Source organism: Syngnathus typhle, linkage group LG20 (assembly GCF_033458585.1).
Source record: "Syngnathus typhle isolate RoL2023-S1 ecotype Sweden linkage group LG20, RoL_Styp_1.0, whole genome shotgun sequence".
NCBI classification, from domain to species: domain Eukaryota; kingdom Metazoa; phylum Chordata; class Actinopteri; order Syngnathiformes; family Syngnathidae; genus Syngnathus; species Syngnathus typhle.
In genome coordinates this window covers 5,530,575-5,547,628 of record NC_083757.1, presented here as the reverse complement: position 1 = coordinate 5,547,628, position 17,054 = coordinate 5,530,575, and the positions used below count along the sequence as shown (strand labels likewise).

Below are 17,054 nucleotides of genomic sequence, written 5' to 3'. Positions count from 1 at the left end.
ATGATGTACGTTTTGTCTTTTTTGTTAACCGCGCTCTATGGTTTAGGGGCCACGGAACCAGATCACGTCATTTACTGTAAATTTGGGTTGTAAAACAAAAAAAATGGTCGCAATATGACACAGTGAAGGTCACTGTAAACACATAAAACAAAAGCGAATCAAACATTGGATTTTTAAACCAAACTGTTTAACTGAACCATATAATTTCAAATGTCCACTCGCCCACATTGAGTATCTAAAACAACCACAAGGAAATGCTCTGAAGTCTGCTAGCACAATGCTAACACATAATGGGAAGCATCATACTATGTGGTGGTGTTATAAAGCTAAGTTGAACAAACACGCAATATACAATACACATAGGCATGCATTCTTTATCCTCTGCAAAGAATCCCAAATGTTACTGCAGCATACAGAGGAGTAAATCAGCAATTGTTTTTTGTGAACGAACCTCAAAAGTAAAACTTTAAAAAAAATTACAATGCAGCTTGGTAGTAATCTAAACTTTGGAAGTAACCTTTGTAACTCCATTGTGTAACCTTTGCTAACATTCCACAGGCGAATGTGGGTGAAACGTGGAGACGGCATGTACCTGTACACAACGAACGTGGACGTGCTGACGCAGATACTTGAGGTAAAGAAAAACAATTGAAGAAAAATAGGCTTTTAATTGAATGAGCTTGCCAGGGCCGCGGGACACACACACACACACACATGTGGTTGAACACTGTCAAGCAAGAATGTTTCGTGGTTACAATGCGTTCTTCTGGAATGAAATTATATTCAAGCAGTGATTTCCAACCACTATGGCATTTTGCATTGTTTAACCATAAGGCTAAAGACCACCAAATAACATTACAGTTTTCCTTTTACTTTATTTGCAAAAACATACAAACCAGATTAATTTGTTTCGGTACTACAATCACCAGACCTCACATCTTCAATAATAGCACATACTGTTGATGATTTGTACATTAAGAGAAATAAGCCACAAAAATCGATAACTAATGATAAACTGTATCAAAGTATAAGGAATGTAGAAACTAAAAGACAATAATGAGGAAAGGTTTTGCACCCCTAAGTGTGTGCCTTAGCTAAATGCTATCGTACAGGGGCTCCCCCTTTGCAACCTCTTTTTGGTACATTCCATGTTTGATTTGATTCAGGTGTGATGGACAAGGCATTCGAGGACCGGACATGGACACGCCTGCTACCATGTATGTAACATTATTGTTAAAATAGAAACGTGTTGTAGATATTAGATATATTACAAATATAAATATCTGGTCATCACAAAATGTAGTGTACATTTATTTTTACATTTGTTGATCATTTGCGGTCAGTCTCAAGATGTCCACGTTTCAGCCACATTGTTTTTGTTGTTGGAGAGATTCCCAATACTAATATAGTTGTCCATTAATTGTACATCTTCAAGCCTTTCTTCCGCAGGTCCTCCTTTGCCTCCTTGATTTGGACCTGGAGCTCCTGGGCAGCCTCCTGGCAGTCGTTAAAGGTGGCCACCCGGTAGCCCACCGTGGCTAGAGAGAAGCAGCCGAACAACACCAGCAGGTAAAGCGGCATCGGCCAGGCCACCTCCCGGTACGTGTGAGGGACGCTCAGGTTCAGCGGGTCGAACGCGACGAGCACCCAGGCGGACAGCACCACCGAGGCTCCGAACAGCCACTCCATAAGTTTGGTCATGATGACACCTGAACACAGAAGCGACCTGAGAAATAAGACTGCCGGTAAGAATCCGAATGTATGGTTAGCTTAGCTTTAGCATAGCGATGAAACTAGAGGTTTAAACTCCTAAACGGCGATTAACCCTAATTTCAGCCACCGAGTTAGGACTGCATAAAACCGGATCATAAGTATTGTGTTTAAATTGTTTTTAATTATCTCTGGTTTTATATCATAGCCATCATTCCGTACCTGCTGCTTTTGGCCAACTCGGCTAAGCGCATGTAAATGACGTCGACGTGCCGCGGTGTGTTCTGGGTAATGTAGTTGAGCAGCCTCGCTTACGAAACACTCATCAGGAGCGATTTATTTGAAGCCATAACACAAATAGATTTATGTTCTGTCCAATAAAGTGGGTGGCTTCAACTTTGTATTTTTTTTTTAATTACAGTACATTTATTTGGTGAAGTTCAGTTTCATTTAACTTTTAAACGTGTTTGCATTAAATAGTTTGTTGCTTGTTTTCAAACTGGTATTTTGATGCAATTTTTATTCAACTTTTATGTGCAGTATATTTCATATGAATTGTTATTTAAGTACACAGTTTTGAGGTACAGGAAGTCGACTAGCCGCTTTCACCATTCCATATATTTCCACATAAAATATTCCCATCTTTTCCCAACATCTGCTTAGCATTTTATCTATAGAACACTAAATAATATCACTCCAGGTGTTCGAATCTCTCCTCATACTATCCCAGTCATGCATGCAGCCATGCATCATATATGCTGCCTGTTCTGAGCAGCATTGTGAAGTGTGCGTGAGTGCATGTCCCACATTGGGCAGAATGGCGCTGGCTTCTCCTCCCTGCTCGCTGCCAGCTCGTTTTCCCGCCCCAGTGTTCCGGCTGAAAGCAAAAGAGACGAGAGCCTGCAGGCGTTACGGAGACGCTGCACGCAACGACATCAGGGGGGGGGAATGGAGGAGCATGTGTGGGGAGGGAAGCTCCGAGGTGAGAAAGAGGAGAGGACTACAGAGAGAAGGGGTGAAATTGAGGGGCGATGGGGTGACCTCGAAGGGAGTTGCAGGTGCAGCTTGAACAAGCAGTGAACTTTTAATAGTGCATTAAATCCAGATGTTGCTCATGCAGACTTTATCTCAATCACCCGAGCGACACCTTCAACCCCACCCGAGGGGCCGGGACAGCGCGAAGAGACTTTTTTACGGTCGACGCGGGACAAAAATAGAGGATACGGGGAAAGGAAAAATAGGCCTCCAAAGTTAAATGATATGTAGCGTTCATCCTTAATTTAGTAGCGTGACCCCTCCAAAAGAAAAAAAATACATACTGCTTGGTAGCACCCCCCGTGAAATTTTTGGAATGTTCAGTGCCTGAAGAGTGTTTAACTTGGCAGCATGAAAATATGCTCTTCTTGTTCTAGTTTTGGACTTGGATGTCTACGGAATGAATCACAATAGGACTTCGCGGCAGCTCTGCCTATAATCTCGATCGAAAAAAGACCGTTTAGAAGCAAATGAATTACTTTAATCTGGAAAAAAGGGGGGGGGGAAATACTCTCTAAATAACAATCATTATAATTTCAGATCGAATCGAATTTGCAACCTGAAATAAATAGCGCATCGAAATAGTCTCGCAGCGATAAAAGTCCACCCAGCAAGCTCGTGTGAGAAAACTTTCATGGAGTCTCCTGATGGGCGAGGGGGGAGTGCAAAGGTCAGCGTGAGGTCAAGTGTGAGCAGGACCGAGCACGTGTCCATCTTTCAAGACTTACACACAAACACCTGTTTCAGCTTCGCCCCGTCTAGGAATGCCCCCCCCCCCCATCCTGTCCTTTCTGCTGTCCTAATGAATCCCATCACACGGCCCGAGTTTATCCCTCCCCCCTCGCTTTGTTTGTTGACCTTTACGGGACGCCGTTCCGCATTATCTTCACGCCGCCCCTCACACGGCGGCGCCGACGACAATGCGATCCGACGCTTGTTGTCGGCGTAAAAAGCCGCCGACAAAAGATGAGCTTGACTTCGTCTCCCCGCTTTTGTCCTCCCACGTCCCTTCTTATCTGTCCTCGGTGCCCTTTTGCATTAGCATTATTGACGCTGGAGCCGATTGGTTAAGAAAGTTCCCCTCGGGACGTGCGAGGTATTGATGATGCGGGTCAGAGCGGCAACCACTCGTCTAGACTGGATGGACGTGACCTCCATGTTGTTTCCATTGCAAATGGGAACACAAGGACGGACAGAGTTTTGAGGACAATAAAAGGGAATCCACTCCCGCATTGATTCTCGTGTTGACGCTGCAAACACGAGCGAGAGCGCAGCCAAGGGAAATTTAAAATTGATGATCCCTTCTTGAAGTCAATACTCAAGCGGCGGCATTTCACCGGTGGTTGACCCAGTTGATCACTCGGAGCGCTTGGCAGCAATCGCCGTTCCACCCGCCTCGCACTTGATGCCCAAATTGCAAAAAGGTCAAGGATTGCAGGATTACGGCTTTGCGCCTGGCGTCTGGTAAACCCCTCAAAAGCTGATTGGGACCTCCGCAAGCAGTCTGCCGTTTGGCTAGTTCTGTCTGCTCTTCCTCTGGACACAGTGTCCCCCACCTTCAAGTCTCTTAGCTCTACTTGACCCTAGCCGAAACGCGACCACCCTCAACTGCATCCAGGCACCTGCCGACCTTTGACCATTTTCCCCGATCAGCATCTGGATTCCCGAATTCCCCATTGCTAAGCAAACGTAGCGCTCACGGGGGCAGTGATGTATGCACAGCTGGCCCGGACAGAGCCGTCCAGGAAGCGCGTGCTTTACGGATCCCCCGTTGACATTCCCATCCGACTTTCCCCCCCCTTTCACTTTTCACGCACCTGGAATTTTCACTTAACCGGCCGACCCAGCGGGTTCCCTCCGCCGCATGGATGGAAAACGCACATACGTCGCCTGCTCACGTCGTCAGTCGCAGAGCATCATTAAGCTTCTCCGCTCTTATGGAAACAATAACACGCCAGATGTCACGATATCCTAGCTTTCAAGTAACACCCGCGCTGCTGAAGCCTCAGAAAGACTTTCCAATGCCTTTTACCTATAAGGAATTTGGCGGATAAGGCCAGCATGTCAACATTCCCGCGGGTTAAAACAATATTTTCACGTTCCGCTAACGTGCGCCAGAAACGCAGCGATAAGAAACCCAATGGGCCGCACGCTTTTCGCTTAACCGAGCTAAAAGAATGTCATTCACAAAAAGTAAATATTACAGAATGCCCATATCGAAAAATACAAAAAGCGCCAATTTGTTCAAACGCCGCTGTAGACGATGACATCATTCCAATCTATTCATATATTCTCTCCCGATTGACGCTTTCCCGCCATACGTCGTTTCTCACCGGCAATTTGATCAAACCAGGAACTTGATGTTTTATTAATGCAATTCCTCTCTGGCGGCTGCCGCAAAGTGTTTCAGCGTCCGGAAGAATAATGTCACAAGGAGGCGTGATTGAATTTAATAGCGCGATTGGATCCCCTCGGCGAATGAGCTTAAATGCGACGCTTTGACTATCACCTGTCCAATTTGATTTCAACGCGCGAGACGGTGAATAATTCATCGGCATCCTCCGCGAGAAAAGTTCACGGCAGACGAGTTGGAGGCAGACACAATTGGAGACGGGTGATTTGCATACATTTTTGGGGCCATGTTTTTTTTTTTTAAAACCGGCTTTGCTGTTTGCAGAGACGCCGTCGGTATATTCAACGAGAAGTTTGCCGAGTAGATGCTGTATAAAAATGTATGTAAAAAAGAATAGTAAGGAATAATACAAAAATTTTTATGAAACGGGGTTCTAATGTGGGAAACTCCCACCGAGTAACAGGTTGCGCCAATAAATCAACACGTGCTTTGGCGCCACGTCGTAAGAGACGCTCAGGCTGGCGAGTTCCGGGCGTATGTGTTCTCCAGATGGCAGACCTTTGCACGCCGTTGCTCACTGGACAGCTTTGAGCTAAGGGATGGTGACTCACGCCCTACTCGGACCCCCCCTAGACCCACCCCTGCTGCCTCTGAAGTCCAACAAATGATAACGGAGATTACGTGTGCGTAATTCCAGCGAGGTTTTAGAGATGCTTAGGTGGAGGGGGGGGGGATTACTTGGACCCCCCCCTTGCGCTGTTGTGGCTGCATATACCGCCAGTCAGACCAAACACAATCTGTTGCAGATTTGCCGGAAAGAAAGGAGGCGCGGTTCTGTTGCGTCGCTTCTCAACAGGACGCTTCTCGTGCGTCTCGGGTGTGATTTATGGAGAAGAAAAGTTGAAGTCAGCCATTCGTCAGTCGGTCCTTGGACCACATCCTTTAATTCGCCTGTAAATCTTCATGGGTTTTTGTAGTAGAAGAGCTTTTTTGGACAGTTGTACGCTTTCAACTTTGTGGGAGCGCTTGGGTTTGAGGCTGCTGAGGAAATTTGAGCCACTGAGAACTGGAGTGGGCTATTTTTTGATATTTTGTTTGGTATGAAGTTGACGTTAATCGGTTTCTACTTGCACACAAAAAATTTTTGGGGGGGAATGTGATAGCACTTAATGGAATTGTGCATTATAAAAATTTACCGTAGTGGCATAAATAATAAAGAAATCAAGTTTGTCATTTCAATGGACGTTGTGCAGGTTCTTATGGCGTGCGTACTTTGGCCACCAGAGGGCGCTAAAATAGTTATTGGCCTAATAGTGGGGAGGGGTAAATCAATTCTCCATTGAAATTAAAAGGATTGTTTCTCATGGCCCTAAAATCACACATTGTTTCATACTTTTTAAGCAATTGGATTTTTTTTTTTTATGAACTGAAAAACTTACCAAATACAAACCTTATGTCAAAGCTTTTATCCCCAATCCACCCTTTTGAGTTTCCCCTAATTAAACACATATGTAAAAAAAAAAAAATCTATATTGAAGCTCATATCCAGTAAACCCTCACCAGGGATTTACATTTACATAAGGAATGCTAAACACCTACACATGTAATACCTCCATCAAAAGCAGATGGTCCTCAGCCTCCGCGGCGCATGCTTGACTTGGCACGAACAAATGAGTGAGATTCCACCAGTGTTATTATTTTTATTATTTGGAATGTGGGCAAGGGTTTTGTGAAAAGTAGATTGTTTTAAAAAACGGTATGCCAACAGATGGCGCCCAGTCCGCCATACGTTATAAACTATATTTCAAACTTGTATTTTTGTTAGGTATTGTCCCTACTCTGCTTTTAGTAATTAAAATGCATTTATTTATAAAGCCCTTATCAAATATATTTAATAACCAAATTGTCTGCATAGATTCCGCTCACTATCTCAAACCAAGCTATTAGAAATATTCTGTATTAAATATGTATAAACGTTGGCGATCTGTCCAAGCATTCCAATTTCCCATTTCTGAGCTGCACATTGCCAAATCTGTAACAATTTATTAAAGCGTTGTTTGCTCAACAAATTGGTTCCATCTGTTAGGGTTAGGGATTAGCTCCAGTGAGGATGAAAACCAAGGAGCATGCTGTAGCTTTGCTGCCCTCTAGTGGCGTATCGTCAGAACACACGTGATGTATCATTTAGTACAAAATAATGACAAGACAATCTTTTTTTTTTCATTCTGTGTTTACTTTGTGGTTAAAGGACGCTTGCTAGCATTACAATCAAGCGAGAATTAAAAAAAAAAAGAATCACTGACGGACATGTTTATCAGCCGCGCGCCATGTGCAAAGGGCTGTAAATACACACATGTGGCTTAACATGTTTTAAATGACAGAAAGTACAAACAAGCGTCGAAATTAGTGATTAGATGTGTGCCAGCGGTGCAATCGCAGCTTCTAATTACAGTCTAGCGTCTTGTTTTTCCCCCCTACCGATAATTGACCACATTAAACAGTAACTCGCCATCCGAGTGTTGTTAGACACCATAAATCTAAATTTACTTATGTAAAGCGCGCAAATTTGACACGGAAAAGCATGAAATGGTCAGTATGGCTCTGCAACATTAGCTTTATACTGTAAATTAATCAAATGTTCAGTGACTAATGCATCGATTCGACCCGTTTTTGAACTGCTCAAAAAGAGCCTAAAATGGCCGTTTTCAACCAAAATGGCAGACTGGCTGTGTCATTTTAGGCATGGTCTCTTGATGATTGATCAATATATCTGTTAAGCTCTCTATATAAATAGAACCGGCGTCAGGTATAGCAAAAAAAGACAAAAGCGATGATTCTTGCAAATAAAAACGTAAGAAACTTAATTACATTGCATATTTGTTGCCGTAGAAACGCTCTAAAGGCAAAAAAACTTGACATTCTAAATTGTACTCAGTGGTTATTTAAATTAGAGACCGCTCGGGGTTGGATGGTCACCCTCCTCACGGGGGTCTGGTCGGACCCACGGTTGGCCACCAGCTCCTGGAGCTGCAGGGCCCCCCCTCCGATGAAGCAGAAAGCCGGGCACACCGGGCCCGAACAGTCCACGTGACCCTCCCACAGGGGGCGCAGGGAGTGGGCGTCGTAGAAGGCCACGCGGCCCTTCTCAAAGTCGAGGGAGACGCCCAGCCGGGGGGGCAGCGGGTAGGTGAGGCCCGCCGGGGGGGACGGCCCGTTGCCGTTGGGGTCTGAGCGGTGAGCGTTGTGGTGGTAGCTGTGCTGGGGAAGGTAGAGCTTCCCCATGCCCATGGTGAGGAAACAGAAAGGGGGGGCTGAGTCCATGCCGTCCTCCGCCCCGCTGTCGTGACCGCTGTCCGGGTCGTACCTGCGTCGGGAGTCGATTGTGCTTAGCCATGACTAAGATAAGCAAGTTATACCGATTAACTATTTTGAATTGTTCTTTACGCAACTCTAAAAATATCACTATCGGTTCCATTTTTGGTATTTGCCGAGCGGCTTACTCACCGAGGGCTAGCCATGTCTTCCGGTAGATGAAACCACTCCTGCAATTTGGACTCCAGACCAACACCAACCTGACAAAGAAAGGGGGTCTCATTTGTTGACCCAAAAAAAAATCTGCTAACGTTACCTTAACGAGATAAGAGCCGGGCTCCACCGAGCACGCCCAGTAGTGTCTCCCCTGCGTGATGGCCACGTCGCCCACCAAGAGGTCCGACGTCAGGTGACAGGAAGTGAGCGCGTGGTCAGCGGCCTGCAGCAGGGAGAGGCCGGGCACGCTGCGGGCCGCTCTTTGCTCCTTGCTGACCACCAGCCGGTCAGCATGGAGACCCCAGCGAGAGTCCAGGTAGAAGTTTAGAACTGCAAGGGGGATGAGGACAGGAAGTCAGGACCTGGGGGTGTCCGGTGGGGGGGGGATACAACAGGAAAAATTGGGAATGGTACTGAATTAGGCTTGAGGTTAGGGCCATTAGCTCAGTGGTACCTTGACTTTCAAGTTTATTTTGCTAGATTTCTACTTCCTGTTTGATAGGAAAAAAGAAATAGCACTCAACTCGCCAATTTTACTGATCTTCATAAAATTGGCACACCATAAAGGACCCACGCCCAAATTACAACAGGAAGTCAGCCATTTTGGGAAATGCCATAGCTTTAGTATCCGAGACTCAAACTTCAAGGTACGACTTCAGATATGCTGGAAGGATGTCAATCTTTACATTGACCACTCGGGGGAGAAGACTGATGGCATCACATGGCAGAAGTACAATATCTTTTTTTTTTTTTTTTTGTCAGGAGGAAGTAGAATTGACATAGGGATCGTATGCAGTAGCAGGAAGGGTGGGGGGGGGGGGGGGACAACAGCCTGCAGGGAGACACTCAAGCGGACCCCTGATTTGTAGAAAAGCCCCGGATCGCAATCCAATCTGATTGTTAAACCTCGAGTCTTAACAATCTGCAAACCTCATCACCGTGGCGACGCTTCTCGTTAGGGTGCAAAAGTGGCGGATGCGTGGAATGACCACAAAGAGATAGCAAAGAGGGAATTGTGGTATGAAGCAGCAGGGCGGGGTGGGGGGACGGTTTCCCGAGGTATGAATTCTTACGTTCCGCAGGTGGCGTGTAGATGGATTGGCGGCATGAGGGGAGCGCTGAAGAGGATGAGAAGCTGAGAAATGGAAATAACACGTGAAGGATGAGGAAGTACAGGATGGAGTGCACGGAGAAAGAAAAATGGTCATAAGCAGAAAAGAGAGAGAGTATGAATTACAATTGAGTAAATTACGGCTTCGGACAAATGGGGCGCCCTCACCTGGCGCCGGAGGGGTGTGCAAGTACACCTCCTCGCTGTACTCGCCGTAGCCCGCCTTGTTGCAGCCCCTCACCCGAAGCACGTAAACGCTGTCCATCTCCAGCCTGTCGATGACAGCGCTCGTCGCGCTCACCTCGTCTAGTCGCTGCCAACCCCAGCGGGCGGCGGCCAGCCCGCCCCGATTGCCGCCCCGGGACGCGCCGCCCGGCACCACCCCCCGGCGCCGGTACTCCACGGAGTAGTGCCAGGCGGGGGCCGAATCCGGGGGCAGGCGCCAACTCAGGTAGAGTTGATCGTAGGCCAGGGAGTGCTGGGTGTCAAGGACTGGGGCCAAAGGAGCTACGGCGACCCAAAAGGTTAAAAAAATATACGTTTCTAAAACCCAAATATTCATTTCAATTGTCTTCGTCTCACCTCGGATAAAACTCAGCTCCGTGAGCAGTTTGAGTTCTTTGGAGACATCCAGCTGGAAATGTCTAAAGGACGGATCAGCTGCCAGAGCAAAATGCTGAAGGTTCTCAATGGCCTTGCTGAACCTGGAAGCGAAAAACACATCTGTGTCATATACTACCTGCTTCCAATTTAGAAGCAATCAGACACAATCTTGTGGCCAAAATCTTTGAGTCCAAAACCCAAAGCAGGAACAGTACCCGGGAGAACAATGGGGGCTTTGTTTCCCTTCCGAGTCACTTGAATGCCACACCTGTTATGCGTCTGGCGAGCGGCCTGCACAAAACAGGGCTGGTCTGTCTCCTTCAGCAACTCCTGGGTGAACGCCACCAGGCCGGCGTGCTCCATCAAGCTCCGCCGCTCCGACACTTGAGCAGCCAGCGCCTCGCCGCGCTTATGCCGGGCCGCCTCCAGCGCCTGGGTGAGCGAGGCGTGGCGCTCGGCCAGCGCCGCCGTCAGGTCCCTGATGCTCTGCGCCAGCTGCTCGCGAGCCGACACGCTGTTCACCTGCGTGATTTATCAATTGTTGTAATGGCCCGTTTCAAACCAAAATGGCCGACTGGAGACTTTTTCTTGTGTCTACTCGCGATAGACATTGATATGAAATGATGTGCTTTGATAATCACCTCAGTCTGGGTGATGGCGCTCTCCAGCTGTGTAATCTGAGCCAGCACTGTGTCCTGGTTGGACAGAATGTAGTTCATCTCCTTTGTAATCTTCTCCTATTCTCCCCGGGGGAGGAAAAACAGTATAGAAATTAGACAATTGGGTCAAAATGTTTTGGCTGGATGTTATTGATGGTGGCGAAGGTTGCCGTATACCTTGAGGGCTTGGTAAGCTTGGGCCACAGGCAGGATCTTGTGTCCCGTGTGCAAGCGACGCAGTTTGCAGAGAGGACAAAGCAGCCGCTGACAGGACCGGCAGTAGAACTGCAGTTTCTCCTGGTCGTGCTCCGTGCAAGTCAGAACCTGCCCGAGGCGACGAGTTCAGTAAAGTAGAGTATGAGACGAATGCGCGTGGCAGCTTGCCTTGGGTCGAAAGTTGAGCGTGGGCAGGATGTGCTCGTGCTGAGCCCGCGGCGTCCCCCACGGGTGGTAAAGTTTGAAGCACTCGTTGCAGAAGTTGGCCCTGCAGTCGCCGCAACCCTTGGAGGCCTCCAGGGCCTGCGGAGGCTTGCAGAACTGGCACATGATGGCCACGCTGCCCAGGCTCACCGTGTGCCGGTATCTGCCGGCCAGGAGGGGGCGACAGAGATCACTCATTGAAATAATCTGCGACATATACTATGAAGTTTGTGGGACCAACCTTTCCACGATGCGCTCCAAGGTGAGGTTCCGCAAGCAGTCGGTGAGACCTTTTTCGCCGAGCTCCACGTCGCGGCCGCAGGGCACGCAGGGGAACATCATGGACACGGGCGGGGCGTCCTTGCGCCGCCGTCCCGGGTACCCCGGCGAGCGAGGCATGGACGGCGACGGCGGGTGGGGACCTCAAAAAACACAGAAATGCGGTATTTTGACAAAAATGGTTTTCAACTCAGGTTAGTCCTCACCTCCCCGGAGCACCCGGTCGATGGGCCGCTGTTCGGCTTTGGGCGTGGGCCTGCGCAGCTGTCGCGGGGAGCGCATGTTGGGCGTGGAGGCTGGCGAGTTGGGTTCAGCCGGCAGGTCCGGAGGCGGGTACCCGCTGGCCACTAGGACCTCGCAGGCGCACATGAGGCACACACTGTGGAGACACGGCAGCACCACGGGCTGCTTGACGATCTCCTTGCACACGGGGCAGTGCAGCTCCTGCTCCAGGCTCTTCATGTTGGACTGAAGGAGACAAATAGATTGAAATTGTCGAGACTGACGGAGGGATGTTTTTATTTGACTTTTTGTTGCGTGAAAGGTAAAAAGGGCCATAGCAATGTGGGCCATCTTCCTTATTAAAAATACATAAAGGGCAGATATGAATTATTGATAATAAAGCCAAGCCTTCCATTTGGAGCATCAAGCTTAATGTACACTGTCATCTATATATAGATGCTTACTCACCAATTTTGTTTCTATTTTAAGGTTTTATTTCACTCGATCGATCCTGGAATTATCATCTATAATTCAAATACCGTATATTTGTTCAACTATCTATGTTATCAATGTGTAGTGTCAGCCACAGCATTACCATGTACTGCCACTAGATGGCAGACGGTAAATTAGCATGAATTACTTTTTTTTTTTTTAATCATCCTTGCTTGGTGATTTTTCTAATATATCTATAACTGTAGAAAATATGAGCCTTAGCCAAGTATGGGTTTCTACTGTGGGCAATATGTTCAAGGACAGGATGGAAAAGGGCAAACGGGACGGTCTGAGAAGGCCTCACCTCACACTAAACCTCACCCTGAGGATGTCAGTGGGTGACATCATGAGTTTAAATCATGATCTGGCATGCGGGACTGCACTCTGCACAGTCGGCACGTTTCTACCGATAAAACTCTCGCATCTGGTTGTTTAATATATAGACGCATATGAAGTACAGGCTACTGCTAGTAACCAAACCAACCGGCATCATCATAAGCTATTTTCTCCATTTACTTCTATCTTCAATGTCATCCCTCATATTTGCGCTCTTTTTTTCCCCCCTCCCTCTCCTTCTAGAATTCCATCAAAAATTCCATGTGTAGCGTCGTAACAATAAGCTGTTACTGCTACTGACGATTTAGCGAGTCCTTACCTTCACCGGCAGGAACCTTGGCGCCATGACAGTTTACAGGCAAGTACGCACGTTCGGCGCATCGGCTTCACCGAGGAGGGGGGGGGGGGGTTAAACTAGGAGGATTGAAAAGGGAGGGGGAGGGGCAAGCATATCCCTATTTTTATGGATATATTTATGAAAATAATTGCATAAAACACGTGGTGACTGGTATGTGTAATAGATAATTGTTGCGGGATTGATTTAAAAGCGCCCTTTAACCATGCAGTTGACGCAGCATCCAGCTCTGCTGTCTCCATGGCAACGAGCATCCCTTGGAGACAGTACAGTCTCGATTTGCACCGGCTGCAGCCATTTTGCTTTTAAAATGTATTTATCTTACATCTGTAGGGGGGGATGTTTGCAACATAAGCAGAGGGAAAATTTGTATTTTGATCAATGAAAAAAAATCATAACTATCATCTTTCAGTAGACGTTTGTGCGTATGTGTAGCAATCGACTGTTGCTTTTCTAATCCAATACCCTTTATTATAAATATGTATATATAATTTCGAAGCCAATTGAAATTGACAAAGCAGGCCTGTTGCTCAGAAAACAGACTTCAAAATGGCGTGCGTCAGCTAAAAATAGCATTAAAAAAATACATTCATGATATGTTACATTTACTCACGCTGATGCGGACCAGAGCGTCCATGGTCGACGTGGCTGCTTTGAAATCCATCATGTCTATGTTTTAACGGCTTGTTAACAGCATCTGCCCATGAAGCTGCCGGTCAGCTGCCATCGCGCGCAAAAAAATGCGACTCTCTTGTCTTCCAGATGACGTTGCGGTCCAAAAAAAATATTATTTTTCCCAAATCTACTACATAGTACCCCTTAAATATAATGCAGGGAATTCGGTCTGGACGTACAGCACCTTTCACACGAAGCCACGCCCACTCAATGTAAGAACCAATCGCTTTAGAGGCTGATACAGTTTAAATATTTCATTTTTGTAAATTAATTTGTAATTTATTTTATTATATTTATTATATAATTCATAATCTATTCATTTTTCTTGTCAATGGTTATTTGATTTGGACGTTCTTGGTTGATGGTGTTCCGTTTATTGACCACAAGGTGACGCCAAACTCCATTTCCACCGCCGGTAGATTATTGTACATCCCAGGAAAAAAATGTTACGAGTGCAGTTTTGTTAAAATTTAGATTGAATTTACTAGTTTACACAAAATATAAATAACTTTCTATGTGTTAACACATTTCAATCGATTTTTTTTTCTACGAATTTGCTGAGTCGGCGGATTGAGGACAACGCTGAATCACTCTGGTTGCGCTATGATGAGTCCAATGCGAGTCAATATCCTACCACGCCCTCTGACCTCCAGCGTGAACTTTATTTACGCTCCAAACGAACCGGCCACGGTTGATGTCCGCTCGCGGCCTCTCTCACTTTCGACGCACACACCGCGCTGCAGGGCGGAGCCTGCGTATATAAGCAAAAGCTGCACTTTGTGCCAACTTCTGAGCACTACATACTCGCCTTGTGCTGACTCCCAAGATCGGTAAGAGTTTTCACACCTTATTGTGCATGTTTATTTCTATATTTAGTTTATTTCATTGTAAAGCATGCAGCTATAAATTGTGTTTGGGGTTATAGGGACGATATTATGAGTATGAATTTAGATAAAGTTGAGATAAATCAGTCTCAGAATTAATCACCGGATTAAAAATTCAAACAAATATGCTACGTCAGTTTCTATGTCATGTAGAAGGCATGCTACAGTCTCGGAATTAGGTGTGGCCAAGCTAGGGAGATTATAGCACCGAAGTCAAATATTATTAAATCCCCTCGAACAATCATGGTGAACTGTTTCAATGGAATGTGTACAAAGAAGGGCAAACGTATTTTTTTTCCTCTCAGCTACTGTGAGTTGCAGACAGTTTAGTCATTTGTGGGCAGGCCTTTCCTTGCTTAACCCTTCACTGGGACACTCCATAATTCTTCATTGCACGTGTCATAGCGTTACAACATTTTCCAAATCATTTTAAACCCAAACGTGGCATTTTACCACAGTGGTGTTTTATTGATCTGATAAAACTTGAGCTAAATTCAAATATTGCAACGTCATTGACTGGGAGTCCAAATGTGTCCCCTTCAGTGCAAGTCCAACCCGAGCAAGCAAAAATGCCTTCAGAACTTGAGACAGCTATGGAGTCCCTCATTGTGGTGTTCCACCGCTACGCCTCGCGGGACGGCAGGAACGGCACCCTCAGCCGACAAGAGCTCCGTTTGCTGATGGAGAACGAGCTGTCCAACTTTTTAAGGGTACACTATCAATGCCTTGCTCATTTTCTACTACAGTGAAATTAAAATTAAAGTCTGCTAGCTTAATGGTAATGGAAATTTGCATTTTCAGTCCCAAAGGGACCCGGCTGCCGTGGACAAGATCATGAAGGACCTGGACACCAACGGAGACGGCCAGGTGGACTTTGAAGAATTTGTGTCCCTGGTGGTGGGACTGTCCATTGCATGTGAGCGGTGCTATCAGTTGCGCATGAAAAATGAGCCCAGGAAGTGACGGAAGAGATGCTGTCCAAAAAATTTCATTGTTGTATGTCTCATGTCTATTAAAATGTCACAGATTTCAAACCCACCCCACACATTTGTGATGTTTTATCAAAAGTGATCAATCTGGTGCCACAGCAGTCAAAGTACACATGAGGAGTGGCTATGTTGACAATTCATGATGATTAACATTCTACGGCGAGCACGCCCGACCGACTAAAGGACACTTTAAGACTTGTAGAAGTTGTGAGGAAAGAATGCTCCTCCGTGTTTTTCCACTCAATACCTCTTTTTGTGCCTCATGTCAGCTGAATGTTGCGTAACACCACCGGAAAGCACGAGCCAACTTGACCAGTCAAATGCAGGATTGTTTTAAAAATGTTCTTATTAGCTGTTTAACTCAATGATTGGGACCGTATGCTGCAAGAATTTGCCACTTTAAGGGCCTGGAAGTCATAGATCGGGGCAAAGGGCACGTGTACATATCACGAGCTGCACACGCCCTTTTTCCAGTTGTTATGGTTACAGTGCAAACACAAGCAGGTTGCTAGGTTACAATGTGAGTGGAGTGAGTGTGAATGGATTGCAACATTTTGGCCTTGAGTTGTAATGTTCCATTTCGAGCACTAGATGACATTAAATATCACAATTGATGTGTAGTTTTTGATTAAACCACTAGATGGCATAAAAGAAACACAACAATGCTAAATGTGTCTAAGGGTGGACATAATTTGCGAGGGAGCATTTCACTAATGTGTTTGTGAGAGCATTCCAGTAACTGCGAAAGCATTTTCTCTTCTAGGCTTGAGCATTTCACTTGCAAGCGTGACGGCGTTTCACTTGTGCTTGTGAGACACTCAGAGGTTAGCCAATGCTAATCTATGTTTTACGCTGTATGCTGTAGCATGTTGCTAGTAGTGTATCCACACAGTGCATCCAACTAAAGTCAATGCAGCTCTGCTTACCTTGTGTAAAACATGATAGTCGCTGTTGTCTGGCCAGCACTTGAAAGTGACTAAATTCTAAGTCAGTTTCAAAGTATTTGACTGTTTGAAGTGTGTTCCAGGCATTGTGAAGTAATTGTAAACAAGTCATTAAAAATAATCATTTTAAATGATTTTGTCCACTTTAGAGTTGAAAAAAAGGCGAATGGGTGTAGTTTTGTCACACACGTTTCCACAGCATTGAGTTGCGTGCAGGCATGTGTGTGGAATGAGCACTGGTGGTGGTTGTGACTCACCCCGGCCGCAAAAAAAATACAACAATGAACCCAGTGACTCAAACTTGCCACTGGAAAAACAAACTTTGCAGAATCAGAATGTGAATAAAGTTTCTTAGTGGCGAGCGCACAAGTGAAAAGTGATTGGGGAAACAAATGCTGTTTTTGATTTGACACTTCTTCCTCAGGTTATGCAACAAAATCTCCTTTTAAAGAGGAAGTA

General features: G+C 46.1%; 3 protein-coding genes across 4 annotated transcripts; 1 reads left to right on the top strand and 2 right to left on the bottom strand.

Moving 5' to 3' along the window:
* Positions 1-855: 855 nt before the first annotated feature.
* Positions 856-1,990, bottom strand: dpm3 (dolichyl-phosphate mannosyltransferase subunit 3, regulatory). 2 transcript variants are annotated; one of them, XM_061266839.1, is made up of 2 exons: positions 1,933-1,990; positions 856-1,726 (listed from the first exon to the last, which is right to left on the bottom strand). In XM_061266839.1, the coding sequence occupies exons 1-2, from the start codon at positions 1,962-1,964 to the stop codon at positions 1,417-1,419; spliced, it is 342 nt and encodes a 113-aa protein (XP_061122823.1). In that variant the 5' UTR covers positions 1,965-1,990; the 3' UTR covers positions 856-1,416. The 2 variants fall into 2 exon arrangements, with proteins under 2 accessions (XP_061122823.1, XP_061122822.1); XM_061266838.1 differs by having other exon boundaries at positions 1,826-1,955.
* A 5,343-nt stretch (positions 1,991-7,333) lies between these two features.
* On the bottom strand, positions 7,334-13,951 carry trim46b (tripartite motif containing 46b). The gene is given in 11 exon segments (XM_061266848.1): positions 7,334-8,462; positions 8,603-8,670; positions 8,727-8,956; positions 9,906-10,244; positions 10,320-10,441; positions 10,609-10,862; positions 10,982-11,077; positions 11,177-11,323; positions 11,384-11,582; positions 11,661-12,166; positions 13,717-13,951. Coding segments are annotated over 11 exon segments (2,448 nt in total). The 5' UTR covers positions 13,771-13,951; the 3' UTR covers positions 7,334-8,029.
* A 496-nt stretch (positions 13,952-14,447) lies between these two features.
* On the top strand, positions 14,448-15,700 carry s100a10a (S100 calcium binding protein A10a). The gene is made up of 3 exons (XM_061266841.1): positions 14,448-14,608; positions 15,206-15,372; positions 15,464-15,700. Exons 2-3 carry the CDS (start codon positions 15,232-15,234, stop codon positions 15,623-15,625), a joined length of 303 nt encoding a protein of 100 aa, XP_061122825.1. The 5' UTR covers positions 14,448-14,608; positions 15,206-15,231; the 3' UTR covers positions 15,626-15,700.
* The last annotated feature ends 1,354 nt before the right edge of the window (positions 15,701-17,054 follow it).